This window comes from Dendropsophus ebraccatus, chromosome 2, assembly GCF_027789765.1.
Source record: "Dendropsophus ebraccatus isolate aDenEbr1 chromosome 2, aDenEbr1.pat, whole genome shotgun sequence".
Lineage (NCBI taxonomy): Eukaryota > Metazoa > Chordata > Amphibia > Anura > Hylidae > Dendropsophus > Dendropsophus ebraccatus.
The window spans coordinates 171,779,972-171,797,022 of NC_091455.1; the positions used below are offsets into that span (position 1 = coordinate 171,779,972).

Consider the following 17,051-nt stretch of genomic DNA (forward strand, 5'->3'; position numbering starts at 1 on the left):
GGTGTGTTGTAGGACTGTAAAAACACGGGAGGACAAACTATCTGTCAGATTAGGAATCCAATGTTATGCATTTGACATGGAATTATATAACATGTATTTAATATATGAAAGCATTAAAGGGAAATGATCAGCAGGTTCACATATACGAACCGCTGATACGTACCTGTTACGGCAGAGCTGCACATTCCGGTGCTGGTCTTCTTTTTTTTTCTATGTTCCGCATTTTAGAGTATTTAAAACCTAAACAAGTATGACTATTTAGTGCATTCTCAACACGCCACATAAGAAAATAAGACCAGCACCAGAATAGTTATATATCAGCAGGTTTGTACATACCAACTTTTAGTTTCCCTTTAATACGATAGTACTGAATGAAAGTGATGCATGGCTCAGTATGAAGTTTATCAATTTAGATTATTCATTAAAAAAAAAAATTACTGTGTGTTAGTCTTTGGATATACAGTATAGAGTACTTTTATATCACATACTAAAAAGACAACTTTTGCACAATAATCATTTGTGCTTTATAGTCTAAATGATAGAAAATGGGTGAGTAAATGGAAATGTACTGTTCAAAATGCAATATTAATGTTTGAAGTCAGCCTTGACTTTGTAATACCATGTTCAATGACTTTGAAGCTGTTGCATAATCAGGAGTGGCGCAGCGGGCACCTGCTGTTTTTGGGATTCTGGCACGTCACTCTGCATTGTGATCAGTGCTCCATGGACTGCTGCCATCCTAATAGAGTTTCTGATAAAACTTAGGTACTTTACATTTATACAACTTACAAAACCAATGTCATTCAACAATGGCACTGAATGCCGCCTGACACGTGACACTGAGAAGAGGACACTTACTTTTCACCAGAATTTATACTGTGAGATAATATGGATGTTGAAAAACTAAGGTGGAGAAATAAAGGGCAGCATGGTCTAAAACCAACTATAAATATTCTGTGATTGTTAAAGGCTACCTGCCCACCAGTAATCAAATCCCGAACGATCGAGCTAGAGCATGCTAGAGTCCTGCTCATCTCTACAGGTCAGGTAAAACCAGTAAACCCTAATGTGGTAAGAGGCCTCTGGGCCCCCTGGCTTATAGGCCTGGACGCAGCAGCAACTGATATAGCCACACCACTTGTATCCTGCTATACAAAAATGTCTGTGATTGTGGGAAACTAAACGTGAAAAGGACTCAATACCTAATGCTACCTCATAGAGTAAGGGTCCTTCTATACACACAGATTATTTGACAGACTTTTGAAGCCAAAGCCAAGAACAGACTATAAACAGAAAACAGATTGAGCATTTTTTTTGCTTCAAAAATCTGTTAGATATCTGTTAGGAACCGTCAGCAAACAGGTAGAGCAACACAGAACAAGTGAGCCCTGAACTGGCACCCAGACCCATATCTCTACCTACTTACCACACTCTGCCCTAAATGGCACTGGGTACCTTGGAGACGGTCCCTGTCCTGAGTAGGTGAAACACTGAATAAGACAAGACAGACAAAATACAGCAGTTGATGGTCCGGGAAAAAACTGGCAGGTAGCAGAGGTCAAAAGTCAAGCAGAAGTCAGGGCACTTCAGAGGACGCAGGAGTTGGCACAGGATTCAGGACAGGTAAGATACTAACAATATCTGTGTGTGTAAATGGACCCTTATATAAGTGATTTCCACTCCACACACAAACCTTATTGGTCTGGTCACTTACAGCATCAAAACGAGGTTAATATTAAGGGAATTTAGCTCCCACTAAACAAGGGAAGCAGGGACGCTGTTAAGCCTCACCTTGTGAAATAAAATGACTAATGCTGGAATCACATCTAGCATTTTTTTTTCTTTTAAATTGCCACTGGAGTTTTTATGCCAAAACCGGAAGTGGATCCAACAGGAAAGAGAAGTACAAGTCCTCCCTTTATATTTTCCATCCCATTTTAATCCACTTCTGGTTTTGGCACAAAACACTGCAGGGGCAGTTATCCCCCCAAAAAATGCCGTGTGAAAAACCAGCATAACGGCAGTTTTAGGGCATGCAGAAAACTAATACCCAAATGAAACACTTAAAGGAACACTCCATCTTGATAAACTTCACATACAAATATATCAATCTGTCAACTGTAATTTGTGTTGCAAACTGCTTCCAGGATATAGAAAATGCTTTTATGGTACAAAAGAGTCAAACAGGCTTTTCCAAACTTTTGAAAAGCGGGAATGTCTCCTCTCTTCCCTCCCACGTCCAAAGCAGGGTCAGGTATAGGAGGTGTTACAGCTTGCTGTACTTCAGGAGCTTGGAAAAGCCTCTCTAATTCTTTGTACTGTAGAATAAAAGCAATATATATATATATATATATATATATATATATTGTGGCATGGTGGGGCTGTAAGAGGCAGTTCTATGCCTCTGGAGTGGGAATTGGAGTTCAGGTGGAGCTCCTGGTCCAGATACTCCACTCCAGCCTTAGAGCTAATGAGGCTCTGAAACCACCTGGTGGAGCTCTATTAGAGACTCCAGAGCTTCCCAGGTGATGGATCCCAGGTGAAGACTCCCAGTGTAGGAGAACACAGGCAGTGCTAGGCCTGTGGGGGCTGCAGACAAGTCTGGGTGAGACCAGTGGAGCTGGTGATATTGAGCATTAGGCTCATAAGTGACAGCTAGGAAAGCTGTGGTGTTAGTCAGTGGCTAGACGGCCTAGGTTTTATTTTATTGGCAGTGTTGCCTATGTCTTGTGTTTTCTTTGAACAAATAAATAAAGCTGACTGAGGTCAGTATAAAGCATAGAGCACTAACTGGACTGCAATTTGTGATGTGCCAACCATCTCAGGCCCAGGAGATGGCGATCCCAGCAAGTGAGTAACCCCCAGATTGTCACTATATATACATATATATATATATATATATATATATATGTGCCTTGTGTCAGCAGTATGAAACCCGATTGCAGCTGACAGATTCCCTTTAAAGCTACTCTGTACCCACAATCTGACCCCCCCCTCCCAAACCGCTTGTAACTTCGGAAAGCTGCTTGTACTCCAAGATCTGTCCTGGGGTTCGTTCAGCAGGTGATGCAGTTATTGTCCTAAAAAAACAACTTTTAAAATGGCAGCCCCGTGTCCTACGGGCGTGGCCTAGAGTGTCTGTGCATTAGGCTGGTACAACCTCTCTGTCCCTCCTCCCCACCCTCCTCATCATTAGGAATGCTCCAGGCAGATTGTCTCCTATTCCCCACCTGTGTGAATACTGAACATGGGCTGGATCGGTAAGGCACCTGTGCAATGTTCAGACAGGAGAAAATGTTCCAGTGGCATTCCTAATGATGGAGAGGGTGGGGAGGAGGGACAGAGGGGTGCTGCAAAGTTAGGGCACAGATACTCCCGTTGGGCAGGGGGCTGCAAGTTTAAAAGTTGTTTTTTAGGACAATAACTGCATCACCTGCCGAACAGACCCCAGGACAGATCTTGGATTAAAAGCAGCTATCAGAAGGTACAAGTGGTTTAGGGGGGGTCAGATTGAGGGTACAGAGTCGCTTCAACGGATGTAACATATCTATCTATCTATCTATCTATCTATCTATCTTGTTTGTAAGTTAAAATGACATCTTTAAAAGTTTGTAAACCAGTGTGATTGAAGACCACTCACCTCTCGTGGTGATACAACTCTTCTGGGCCTCGGAGCTTCTTGCTGCAGCTGATATACTACAGATAATTGAGAACAGAAAAAAAATTATACCATGTTTAGCGATCTCTTTCTGAGTATTTTTTCCAAGAGGCTGTAATCTAAAACATCTGCAAACATTTACGTTCTGAGGGCACGTTCTTCTTTATAATACATTAGACTGAATTAATATCATGTTTGAGCCATAGTTCAAACATAACTCCCATAGACTATACTTTTTTAGTTATATTTTTCAGTGCCAAAGAGATGATGCAGCCCTTCAGAAACACCGGATGATACACTTCATACGTAATCCTGGTAGAAATCTGAGAATATATCACTGTACAATACACACATATTGCCCCCAAAATCAGAATGTAGCCTAATTTTCAGGAAAAATTAACAATTAGAAACTACACATACAAGTGTTTGAGCCATTAAGCCGGTGAATACACATCATGCCTCTCATCTACCCGCTCAATAGATGAACATGACAGCTTGGCAAAAACAAAAACAAAATGAATAGAGATTGCTAGAGAGTTTAGCTTGCAGTTATTTCAGTCTAGTTGAATCCACACATATTGGCTGTGTACCTGTATAAAACATATATTTATGCATAAATGAAGCATGTAAAGCTTTTTGCTTGATCCTGCTTTGCTCTTAAAGAGGACCTGTAGCCAATCATTCAGTTTAGTAATGTACATTTTTTATTACACTGACCTGTTAGATCAGTGCTCTGCTGCTAATGCCTGCCACAAGCAGACTCTATCACAAGGCCTAGAAGAGACCTCAGGCTGCCATGACAATTACATCACAGGGTGCCATTGGACTACCACCGAAGCAGATAAAAACATTATCACTGTTCATGACGACTAGAGATAAGCGAACCTCGAGCCCATCCGAACCCGAATGTTCGACATTTGATTAGCGGTGACTGTTGAACTTGGATAAAGCTCTAAGGCTATGTGGAAAACATGGATATAGTCATTGGCTGTATCCATGTTTTCCAGACAACCTTAGAGCTTTAGCCAAGTTCAGCAGCCCCAGCTAATCAATTGCCGAACATTCGGGTTTGGATGGACTCAATCCAGGTTCGCTCATCTCTAATCACAACATCTTAACAAAGTGATCTCCAATGTCGGTCATTACCAAGTGCAAACAGCACCCACCAAATGTGATGCAGGCCTGGCACCTGACACATAACGTACATGTATGTTATGGGTCATTAGAAGGTTAAACAGCCTAGAGTGCTCAGATCATACACCTGTTTTTTAGTTTTTTGATATAGCCTCCCATTCCTGAGATATGTGGGTGTACAGTTTGAACTAATTATCAATAATGGGAGTGACTATCAGGCATGAGATGAAAGGTATGTAATCAGGTCACCCTAAGCTATTTAATGGTAGTAACTTTTTTATTTATTTAATTTTTTTAGTTGGCTACAGGCCCTATTTAAGGAACTACTTAGTAAGAATAACACTGTCTTGAACACTACAACTGGCACTTCTTAAAGGAGAAGTCCAGCAAAATTTTTTATTAAAGTATTGTATTGACCCCCCAAAGTTATACAAATCACCAATATATACTTATTACGGGAAATGCTTATAAAGTGTTTTTTTCCCTGCACTTACTACTGCATCAAGGCTTCACTTCCTGGATAAAATGGTGATGTCATGACTAGAGATGAGCGAACCTCGAGCATGCTCGAGTTCATCCGAACCCGAACGTTCGGTATTTGATTAGCTGGGGCTGCTGTTTTCCACATAGCCTAAGAGCTTTATCCAACTTCAGCAGCCACCGCTAATCAAATGCCAAACGATTGGGATCGGATGAACTCAAGCATGCTCAAGGTTCGCTCATCTCTAGACCCGACTTCCAGAGCTGTGCGGGCTGTGGCTGCTGGAGAGGATGATGGCAGGGGGACACTGAGGGACACAGGGCACTGGAGGGACACTGAGCATCCCTCTGCCATCATCCTCTCCAGCAGCCACAGCCCGCACAGCTCTGGGAGTCGGGTCGTGACATCACCATGTTATCCAGGAAGTGAAGCCTTGATGCAGTAGTAAGTGCAGGAAAAAAGCACTTTATAAGCATTTCCTGTAATATATAGCTGAGAGCTCAGGAGTGCCGTCTTCCACACCACTTCCTCTCAGCTATACCTTGCATGCGGCGTCTGGCCAACGCCTTGAAGATCGAGCACCCTCCTCTGCTAAATCCTGCCTGCTGTCATCCCACCTGCTTCATGGTGAGCTGTATCTCCTCTTTTTATATTTTTCATGTTTGCTGCAATTTCCTGTAATAAGTGTATATTGGTGATTTGTATAACTTTTGGGGGGCAATACAATACTTTAATAAAACATTTCGCTAGACTTCTCCTTTAACCCCTCTGCAGATTATGACCGGGGGTGGTTATGGAGCCGTAGCTTAGCCGATTTTCATAATTTTACTATATATCATAGAAGATCAAAGTCAGATCGAAGTCAGACTTTGCTATGAATCTGTTTATATGCACATAGAGATAACTATATAATCTATTTATGTATATATTATTATTTACTTATTAAGCAAATCTCTTTTTATTGATGTTCATGTAATCAGTAACAAAGCATAAAATAAAACAGGACAGTGATTTAGTCTACTGCACATATTTTATATTAAGTCTAATACCAGTAAAAGATTAAAGGCATGGCTGTGATACGGACAGTAAATATAATCATTTAAATGAGTGAAGCTATTGCAGGGATGTTGTCCAGAGTCGGCTGGATTGGAAGACATACTGTAATTATCCAGATTATTTCCCCACCACAGATCGGGGAAATTATGATTGTTGCATTTTCCTCTGGATGCTCAAAGATTGTATTGTACAGTTTCAGCAGTAATATGATACATCACAGTCAGGAATATATATATTTAGAAAAAAATCATGTGCGTCAAGAGCAGTGGTGCATAACATTTTTAATGTGAAGGACATATTGTTAGATATATATATACTACTGTACAGAGCCACAAAAATGTGGACATATTATTTATTCTAACCTAATGATCTTCTTACATGGGTTTCCTATGAAGTAACCTGCCTCCACTACTTTTCACCAGGCCTTTCCTGCATGACAGCACATCCCCAGGCAGGGACCAGGGCATAACCAGTACAACAGTGGGGATTAGACTAAGAATATGAGCTCTGGGCAAGGTTTGAGTTACATAACATGTAATATGGGAAGACAGTCACTACTACACAACACAATTACAATGTATCATAACTGGTCAATGCAACCTTGCATCAGTGTCAGTGGTCTAACATTGTTGCAAACTTGTCAGTAATTGCTTATTTGCTAACAAATTATGTGTTTTATATATATATATATATATATATATATATATATATATATATATATATATATATATATAAAAAAGTACAAGATTGCTCAAAAATTTACAGTGGTGTGCAAAAATTGGCAACTTTTTACAACAGTTTACTGGTAAGGTATTGATCCATTTCTCCTATAATTTCTAAGGAATTTAAATGTCATTAAAAAGTAAAAGGGTATGTTCCCTTAACATTTTTTTAAAGTCTAAATGTGACATGTTTTTGGACACAAATAAAGTTCTTTTTTTTTTGCAATAGTAAATCTGGGTTAATGTGGAGAAAACATCAATTAACATCACAAAAGAATTGCAATGCATTACTGTATGTATTGCAGTGCTGAATTTACAATACTGCTGGTCATCACCAATTGGCTCTAACATATAATGGGTCTTGCAGAAAAACAACCTTACTTTGGAGCTATTCAGTTGCCACTAGGGTTTATTCTCACACTACCTACTTGGCCTTATTCATGAATGTCCTGTGTATCCAATGGGAACAAACTTTACACTGCAACGTAGGGTCAATGTAGAGACATGCTCTCAGAATAATTTCTTCTTGTAGGCCTAAGGAACCCAATAGAAATCCCCACCATGGATCTCAGACTTGGCCTCATGTCATATGCATCTTCTAACACCTTGTATGAGAACCTATGTAGTCAGCGACATGTCACAATGAATGACAAGGCTGGATGTCATAGTCGGCCATGTAGAAAATGATATAATGAGGAGAAGTCATTAGGTGAATCATACGACTAAGCGCTATTCGTCTTATTTCTCCCTGCAAGATCTCCAATGATGGTTGAGACATAATTGTTTCCGAGCAGCGATCTGCAGCTCGACAGGAAAGTGCTTCACTATGAAAACATTAATGTTCAGGGACAATAGAAAACTACACAAATGAGCATCATTGTTGTATCTCTATGGTAACACAGGGATAATTGTTTTCCGGAGGACCTGGACCATTCCATTATAGCTGGGTGTAAATGTCTCATCTGACAATGATAACATTACCTTATTCATTATCTTTCTATAAAGCTTGGCGATTACTTATAGTGGAATGACTGACGCATGGTAATGATATAAAGATGTTGTTCTTATTTGTCACAGAGAACAAAGTTCCTCATCAGAACCTTATTCAGTAGATTACAGCTTTATATTAAAGTAAAACAACCACCAGACCTAACGTTGATGGCTGGTAGTCACACCACCAGTATAGGAGGTGTCTGATTAGAAAAACTGAGAGTCCTCAGTTCAAACATTCTCTTCTGTATGCCAAAAATGAGCTTCCCTAAATCCCAATAAGCCTGTCAATTCATTTGAGTTACAGTTAGTATGAGTTACAGTTAGTAATGATTGAAAAAAGACACGTCCGGGGAGTAGCTACCATACAGGCAGGTCAGGCAGCTGCTATGGGGCCCGTGCAGCAGGGGTTAAGCAGAAGATAGTCTGCTCCTGTACCTATGTATTTAACCATAAGGGCTCCTAATGGGCCCTTATAGTTAAATACAGTCGACTGACAGAGCAAGCGGCATTGGCTTTCTGCTCTGTCAGTCACTCTTGTTGCTGCAGGCAGGACTCTGCCTCTAGCAACAAGAGATTTTATTTTTGGTCACTACATACTACCCCTTTTGATTCTTTATCATGTGATTCAAGGTTTTCTATTGTAGAACTGGGGGGGAAAAAAACTTCAGAAAAAAAATGTCAATATGCATATGAACATTTTCTGGCATTTTAAACCCCTACCCTACAAGTCTGCGGGGAGGGGGGAACACCTACATTCTTGTTGAATTTTTTTTTTAAAAAGCCAAACTGAACTGAACTGAAACTGAAGGAAAAATCTGGCCAAGTAATTTTTAGTTTTAAAGGTAGGGGCGGGGTTTTTTATGTTTTTCCATGCCCCTGCCTTTGAAGAAAAAAAAAAAAAGGCTGGCCAAGTACTTTTAAAGGCAGGGGGGGGGGGGGGGCATAAAAAACGATTTTAACTCACCTCTTCCTGTGCCTCTTCAGTGCCGGGTTGTCGCTCCGGGACCCCGGCTGGCCCGGGGATCTCAACCAGAGCCGACATCACGACTCGGTTGATTGACTGGCCAGTCAGTGACTAGGACGGGACGCCGCTGCAGTCACTGATTGGCCGAGTGGCCAGTCCACCAGCATTTTTGCAACCCAGGGGATCTAGTCCTCACAACTTGGGGAAAATTTCTCCTGGCAGGGGTCCATGGCAGGCAGGCACAGGGAGAGGTAAGTAAGAACTGATTATTATGTCCCCCACCCCTTTCCTTAAAAAAACAAAGTAGTTGGCCGTATTTCTCCTTTAACCCTTAGGGGACACAGCCAGTTTTCATTTTTGCGTTTTCGTTTTTCCCTCCTCGTGTCTATAAGGCCATAGCACCTGCATTTTTCCACCTAGAGACCCAAATGAGCCCTTATTTTTTGTGCAACTAATTGTACTTTTCTATGGCAGATGTAATTTTTGCCTAAAGTGTGCCGGGAAACCAGAAAAAAATTATATGTGTGGTGAAATTGAAAAAAAAATAATGTTTTTTTTTTTTTTTTATTTGAGGGGGTTTGTTTTTACTCCGTTCGCCCTAGGGTAAAACTGACTTGTTATATATGTTCCTTAAGTTGTTACAATTACAACGATATGTAACATGTATAACTTTTATTTGATTTGATGGCTTGTAAAAAATTAAAACCTTTTAAAGAAAATATATGTTCCTTAAAATCGCTCCATTCCCAGGCTTATAGCGCTTTTATCCTTTGGTCTATGGGTCTGTGTGAGGTGTCATTTTTTGCGCCATGATGTGATCTTTCTATCGGTACCTTGATTGCGCATATAAGACTTTTTGATCGCTTTTTATTACAATTATTCTGGATTTGATGCGACTAAAAATGCGCAATTTTGCACTTTGGGATTTTTTTGCGCTGACGCCGTTTATCGTGTGAGATCAGGAATGTGATTAATTAATAGTTCGGGCGATTACGCACGCGGCGATAGCAAACATGTTTGTTTATTTATTTATTTATTTTTATTTATAAAATGGGGAAAGGGGGGGGTGATTCAGACTTTTATTAGGGGAGGGGATTTTGTGTTATTAAAAATACATTTTTCTTTTACTTTACACATATACTAGAAGCCCCCCTTGGGGACTTCTAGTATATGCACTCTGATCTCTCATAGAGATCCATGCAGTATAGTTATACTGCATGAATCCATGAGATCGGTGTTCTATTGCTTTTGGCTGCTGCAGCCAAAAGCAAAAGAATGCCGAGCCGGGATCAGCGCCATTACGGCGCAGACCCCGGCCCGGGATGAATGCGGGGATCGCCCCCCCCGCAATCGCGCCGCCACTAGACCACCAGGGATGGAGATGAGCAAGTATTTAGAAGCAGCTGTCGCGGCAGTTCAGAGGGGGGTCGCCGCGCGACCCCCCTCTGAACTCCCATAGCGGCACGAGGACGTTCAGTAACGTCCTGGTGCAGCTATGGGTTAATATAAAGTAGATAGTATACACTTGTATTAGTTGTACTGAACAGTAACTCCCAATGGGCACCAATGACTAAATTTCATCCAACCTTGGTGTAGTAAAATAAATGCCATAAAGTTCTCTCATACAGTTTATGGTTGGGTTCACACTATGTATATTTCAGGCAGTATTTGGTCCTCATGTCAGGTTCTCATAGCAATCAAAACCAGGAGTGGATTGAAAACACAGAAAGGCTCTGTTCACATAATGTTGTAATTGAGTGGATGGCCGCCATATAAAGGTAAATAACTGCCATTATTTCAATACAACAGCCTTTGTTTTAAAATAACAGCACATATTTGCCATTAAATACAGTTACAAACCACAAAGTAATTGCAAAGTAACCTGATCATGTGTTTTGACCATAAAATAATCCAGTCTTTGAGAACGCGTTTAGCTACTGGAGAGCAGTGTATACACATGTTAACTCACACCGCTCATATTTCAAAAGAGGTGGCAGCTAGTGATGAGTGTACTTACCTAACATTCAGGTTCATTCACACCCCAACCCTCTGCATTTTGCTCCTGGTGGCTGGGAAAGTTGGATGCGGCCATAGGCTGTTGTCACGGCCGCGGCGGCATCCCGTGCTCCGGGCCACCGCCGCGACCTCTCCATGCAGCCGCCGGGGTCCATGTGCAGGGACCCGGCGCTGCTACTAGTTCGGCCCCAGGGGGCGCCTTACCCCGCCCCGCTCCTGTCACTCCCTGTGCTTGCCTGGCGTGCGCGTCCCCGCCCCCTAGGGCGCGCGCGCGCCGGCTGTCACAGATTTAAAGGGCCAGTCCGCCCTTAATTGGTAGTTGCTCTGGTCACTCCCTATATAATCCCAGCATGCCCCACCACAGGTGTTGGAGCCTCTACATGCTTCCCATAGCGTTTGGCCCAGCTCCCTGTTGTTCCTGACCTCAGTCCCTGTTCCTAGTCCCTGTCCGCTGCTTACCCATTGTTCCTGAGTACTGTCTGCCACCTGCGGTTAAGCCTACAGACCTCTGCCTGCACTATCTTCTGCCTACTGCTCCTGCCACGCCTCGCCTGCTGTCACTGGCAACCAAGCCAGGGGTAGCGACCTGGGGGTCGCCTGCCGCAGCAAGTCCATCCCGCCTTGCGGCAGGCTCTGGTGAAAACCAGCGGCCCCTTAGACTCCGCTCCCTGGTGCGGTTAATACCATTGCTAGTGACGATCCAGTGGATCCACGACTTCAGGCGTTACAGCTGTATCCATGTTTTCCTGGCAGACATAGGGCTGCATCCGACTTCTCCAGCCACCAAGAGTCAAATGATGTACGCTCAGGTTCAGACAAACCCGTACGTTTTTTTTAGTTTACCCACCACTAGTGGCAACATGTATCTGTGGTGCCACAGATTGAGTGAGTGATGATAGATCAATCATCTGAGCAAGCACCTGTGTTATTAGGTAGGAATATCTGTATGTGTATTTTGTGGTGCAGTAATCGTGCACCACCATGTAGCACCATTACCACCATATACGAATGCACTCTAAGGATTCCTGTACACACCAAGTTTGCTCACTCACATAGTAGCAGCACATACAGGAAACATGTGCATGTTCCTTCAAAACCAAATTAGAGAATACCTTGGTTACACAATGCCATACTGATCCCTTATATAAATGGACCCTTAGTGTACATCCACATAGAGCAATAAGAGTACTGTAAGACTCAACCCAAAAGTTTTCTAGGGAACAATACTATCATAAAATAGTATCAAAAGGGCACATCACAATTTTCTGCTTAGAGAGCTAAACACTCTCAGCAGGGTATAGCATTGTATCAGTCATAATAACTGTATGGGTAAAACTGCATCAAAATAACATGAAGGATCTACAAATACATTATGTAAATGAGTGCGGCAAGACCGGCAGGCCAGCTTATTCATGAGCTGGGAGCTCTCCCTCTCCCCAGCCTCTGACTGACATCTTTTTTGCATCCACGCTATGAGACAGATGCTGTCAATCAGAGCCTGGTGGGTGGGCAAGCTCCCAGCTCATGAATAAGCCAGACTCATGGACTTTCACTCTATTACAGAATGCCATCACTGTGATACTGTGTCTTCTATTATATTTTACTAATAAAGCAAATGCTACTAACATAACATAAAATGGAACATGATTTCCATCAGTAGCACAAGAAATTGCTAACAGGACGACTGCTTTCATAAGACTTCATTTATTATGTATATTCGACCTAAAGAGAGAAAAAAAAAAAAGAGACAGCCTCATAGACTTAGGGTACTATTACACGGAATGATGATTGTCCGAAACCGCTCGATTCGGCCGATTATCGCTCCGTGTAATAAATACAACGATCAGCCTATGACAACCCAGGGAAGGGCCCGCATGAGGAGCCCTGCAGCCTGGACAGGTAGTGTATAAAGTTAAGCAAGGGCTGCAAGGACATCAGTAACGATGTCCCTGCAGCCCTTGTTAAATGATAATCGGTTCGTCTAATAGGGCCAGAAACTGAGCGCCGATCTAGCACATCGGCGCTCGTTTACAGTTATTATCGGGCCTTCATTGGCCTGTGTAATAACACCCTTACAATATGAGTCTGACTCATCCCATCACACAGAGCTGGGAGAGGATCGCAATCCCAATCGGTCAGGGTCTGTACACTTAGATCCAGACTGATAAAAACATGTGACATGTCTCTCTGATATTAAGTTAATATTGATCCTACAGCGTCCATAGTGAATGTATTTATATATCAGGGTAGAGGAGTACAATGCTTGACCCAGGGATAGGGTCTTTGTCTTGACATAAGTTCACGTTGCTTTAATACGGATGCTGTAGGAAATCTTCTTCAATATCAGAGAGATATGTCACATGTTTTGATCAGTCTGGATCTGAGTGAACAGAGGTGCACTTCAAAGGGTATAGTGCCCACCACAATGATAGTGGGCCTCCAGCGTGCCTCCTACCTTACCACTGAGTGGCCACTTGAAATTTTACTTCCACAAGGTGCTGTTGGACTTCTTCTTTATCTATCGGAATGTCTCTCTGATATGTCAAAAGTTTTTTTTATACCGACATTAACACTTTTAGGGGAACCTGTTACATTGAAAAAGCACCCTTACCTGCAAGCAACATGTTGTAGAACAGGAAAAGATCAACAGATTAAATATAGTGATGTGGAAAAATATTAATAGCCTATTTATTCTGTGTTTAGGAGTCTTACTAATTGACTGACAGCTATTGCTTGAGTGAAACCACCCACTGGACTCCTAAACTTAAATAAGCCTGTGTTTCAATCAATAAGATACAAGTTATAACGAATGATTATTATGGTGAGTTGGCATGTGTTCTCGCTTCTCACTTGATAAAAACTTGTATGAATATTCTGCATGACTGATCATTCTGCTCTGCCATAAGTCCTGGTGGTATCTGTGTAAAGGAATTCTTAGGACCCTGGAAAGGCAATTGCTTAATGTAAAGCTATATTCACACGTCCATAGTTGTCCATGGTGCACGGACCTATTCATTGAAGGATAGTGATCTATGACGCAATGTGGGTCCGTACTGTTTTTTATATTTTGTGGCAAAACATACGGATGTGTTAATGGGACATTACAACTAAGTGGTCTGTAGTACTGTCACAATTGTGAAGAGAACTACGAACATGTAAATAAAGCCTAAACCTGTGAGCAGCCCAAACCATATCACAGCACATGCAATGCTATAGTGAAATACCAGGCCACAGAGGACTCCGTGTAGAGAATACACTGTGACCCAATAACTGTACTCATTCAGTATAAACAAAATGCTAACATTAATTATCTCTAGGATTCACAGATATACACTTAGTCTAGACAGGAAGGAGATAAATAATATTCAGGTAATACTTACAATATGATTTCCAAATAGGGGGCTGGTATTCCTCCGCATCTACAAAAAAAATAATCAATCCATTACTTGACTGTGCTGGGAAGCGAATAGATTATCAAATTCATGCCTATCCTGTGGGAACCGCTTCAGGTTAGAAAGACAGACATATTGATAAGAAGCATTTATACGGAAAACAATACACCTGCATTATGCACCAACATGTCAAACAAATAACAGTAATAACTCTGAGGACTACATACAGCTGCATTGGTAAATGGTCACTCTGATATGTTCTTTCTTCTAAAGGGCCAATAGATAACCCATGGAAAGTGTGTCTTTCTTTTCCAGGACCAAATGATGACAACAGGACTTATATGTCAACCCTATGGGCTTGGGGAGTACAATATGTGCCTATCCTTATTAGGCCCACAGAGTTGAACTGAATGGCAGCCCACATGTTCATGTATACATGCGGCCTCACTGAAATGGGACCCCCATCCTCAAAGTCTTCCAGTACTTCAGTTGCTGTATACCCTGCAGGAAGTGGTATATTCTTTACAGTCTGACACAGTGCTCTCTGCTGACACCTCTGTCTGTAACAGGAACTCTCCAGAGCAGTAGCAAATCCCCATAGAAAACCTCTCCTGTAGGGATGGTCCGAACCGAGTTCGGTTCAGGTTCGTACGAACCCGAACCCTCGGTAATGATTCCTGCTGTCTGCCCGCTCCGGGGCGGATCCAGCAGGAGGACCGCCTGGAAAACTGGGATACAGCCACAGCCATAGGCTGTATTCCAGTTTTCCAGGTGTTACTCCCGCTGTATCCGCCCGCTCCACGGAGCGGGCAGACAGCGGGAATCTGCTGCCGAGCGTTCAGGTTCATACGAACCCGAACCTCGGCAGGTTTGGACCATCCCTACTCTCCTGGTCTCCAGACTGGAAAGAATACACCACGTCCTGCAGAACATACAACAGCTGATAAGTACTAGAAGACGAGATTTCTAATAAAAAGTAAATTACAAATCTGGCACTAGTTGATTTGAAAGATTTTTTTTAACTACCCCTTTAAAGTACCCAGCTGGGTGCCCAGTAGTCACAGTAATCAAAACTCCAATCACACTTATGCTGCGTTTACTCAGACAGATTTATCTGACAGATTTTTGAAGCTAAAGCCAGGAACAGACCATAAACAGGGAACGGGTCATAAAGGAAAGGCTGAGATTTCTGCTCTTTTCAAATCCATTCCTGGCTTTGGCTTCCAAAATCTGTCAGATAAATCTGCCTGTGTAAACACACCATTACAGGTGATGATCGTTGTTCATTGAAAACTAATGGTGCATTTACACAGGCAGATTTATCTGACAGATTTTGGAAGCCAAAACCAGGAATGGATTTGAAAAAAGGAGAAATCTCAGTCTTTCCTTTATGACCCGTTCCCTGTTTATGGTCTGTTCTTGGCTTTGGCTTCAAAAATCTGTCAGATAAATCTGCCTGTGTAAACGCATCATCAGAAACTAAATAGGCTTTAGGCATTGTAGGCTATTGGCCAACAAAGCTATTGAATCCACCCTGTCTATATCAATTTCACCTTGACAAGCAATGACCATATGACCCAGAATGGAATGAGCATATGAAGGTCAGTGTGCCCTTGCCCATATTTGCCTGGTGGTGACACCCGGTCTAATAAAACTGCAGCCATCTCTGAAGAGTAAGTGCGTCTTTTACTTTTGAACAGCAATACAATCAGCCCTTTATATAAAATGAGCTTCAGTTAATGTAAAGCTCTCTGTTTTAAGTCGGCTTCTGTATACTCCATGCACATTATTGTACACAGTCACCAAATGTAATTTACTTGTAGAAATGGATATCATTATTTACGATTCCACAAAGACATGTATATTAAGCCAATGCAGTTCATGGCTACTGCCAGTTATGCGGCGGCGACGACTAGATGGATAGGTTTTTCGGACCACTGCAGGCTGTGCACAAAGCCGAAGATTAAATCCATATGTCACTGTTGTTTTCAAATTATATTTAGTCTCTACGCATTGAAAAAAGCAGCCAAAGTAATAACTATACTAATGGTCCCTACGTGCCGACTAAGGGTGACTTTCCACATACTGTAAGTAAGGAGACACATCCTTGTACTGTTAGCGGCTTGTATCACAAAATGACCAAATTATGCAGAATATGTCTTGTCTATCGTTCCCCATACAGAACCATGTGTTGATCCTTATCTCTATCAGTGATATAGTCTGGTCTCGCTGATTGGAAACAATGCTGTAAGTGTAATTCTTGAGAGTATTAGCAATATAGCCTAAGGCCTCATACACACAGCTGCATACTGTATCTTACTGTATATGAAAGCACGTTTTTTTTATTTTCACATTACATTGCATGCTGTAAATTTCCCAACAGCAATGCTCCTACAGAATAGAGTGTCTCTATGAGACTCTATAGGTATACAGAGTATCTACTGTATGATTCCCTGCATACAGTACATGCATTTTTTCACACAAAATTACACTAAGCTCCAGCCCTGACATATACGTATTTCCCTCTCAGGTTGCTGTGATCAGGTGATCCTTCTCTAATCTGGACCAGGTCAGCCCAAAGTAAATATATTGTTTCCTGGTTTATTCATTTTTAATGTGAAGAACGGGCAGTAAA

The 17,051-nt window shown here is 41.9% G+C and overlaps 1 protein-coding gene across 5 annotated transcripts in view; it reads right to left on the bottom strand.

Annotated features, from left to right (window-relative positions):
- The window catches only part of CHN2 (chimerin 2), a 286,428-nt gene that overhangs the window by 146,245 nt on the left and 123,132 nt on the right, over positions 1-17,051 (bottom strand). For 4 of the 5 annotated variants that reach the window (XM_069958724.1, XM_069958725.1, XM_069958722.1 and 1 more), the window contains exons 2-4: positions 14,405-14,443; positions 3,641-3,696; positions 1,427-1,490 (exon numbers count right to left, since the gene is read on the bottom strand). In XM_069958724.1, the coding sequence (XP_069814825.1) occupies positions 1,427-1,490; positions 3,641-3,696; positions 14,405-14,443 (159 nt within the window). The remainder of the gene's footprint in view (positions 1-1,426; positions 1,491-3,640; positions 3,697-14,404; positions 14,444-17,051) is intronic. The other variant, XM_069958727.1, reaches the window with a different exon arrangement.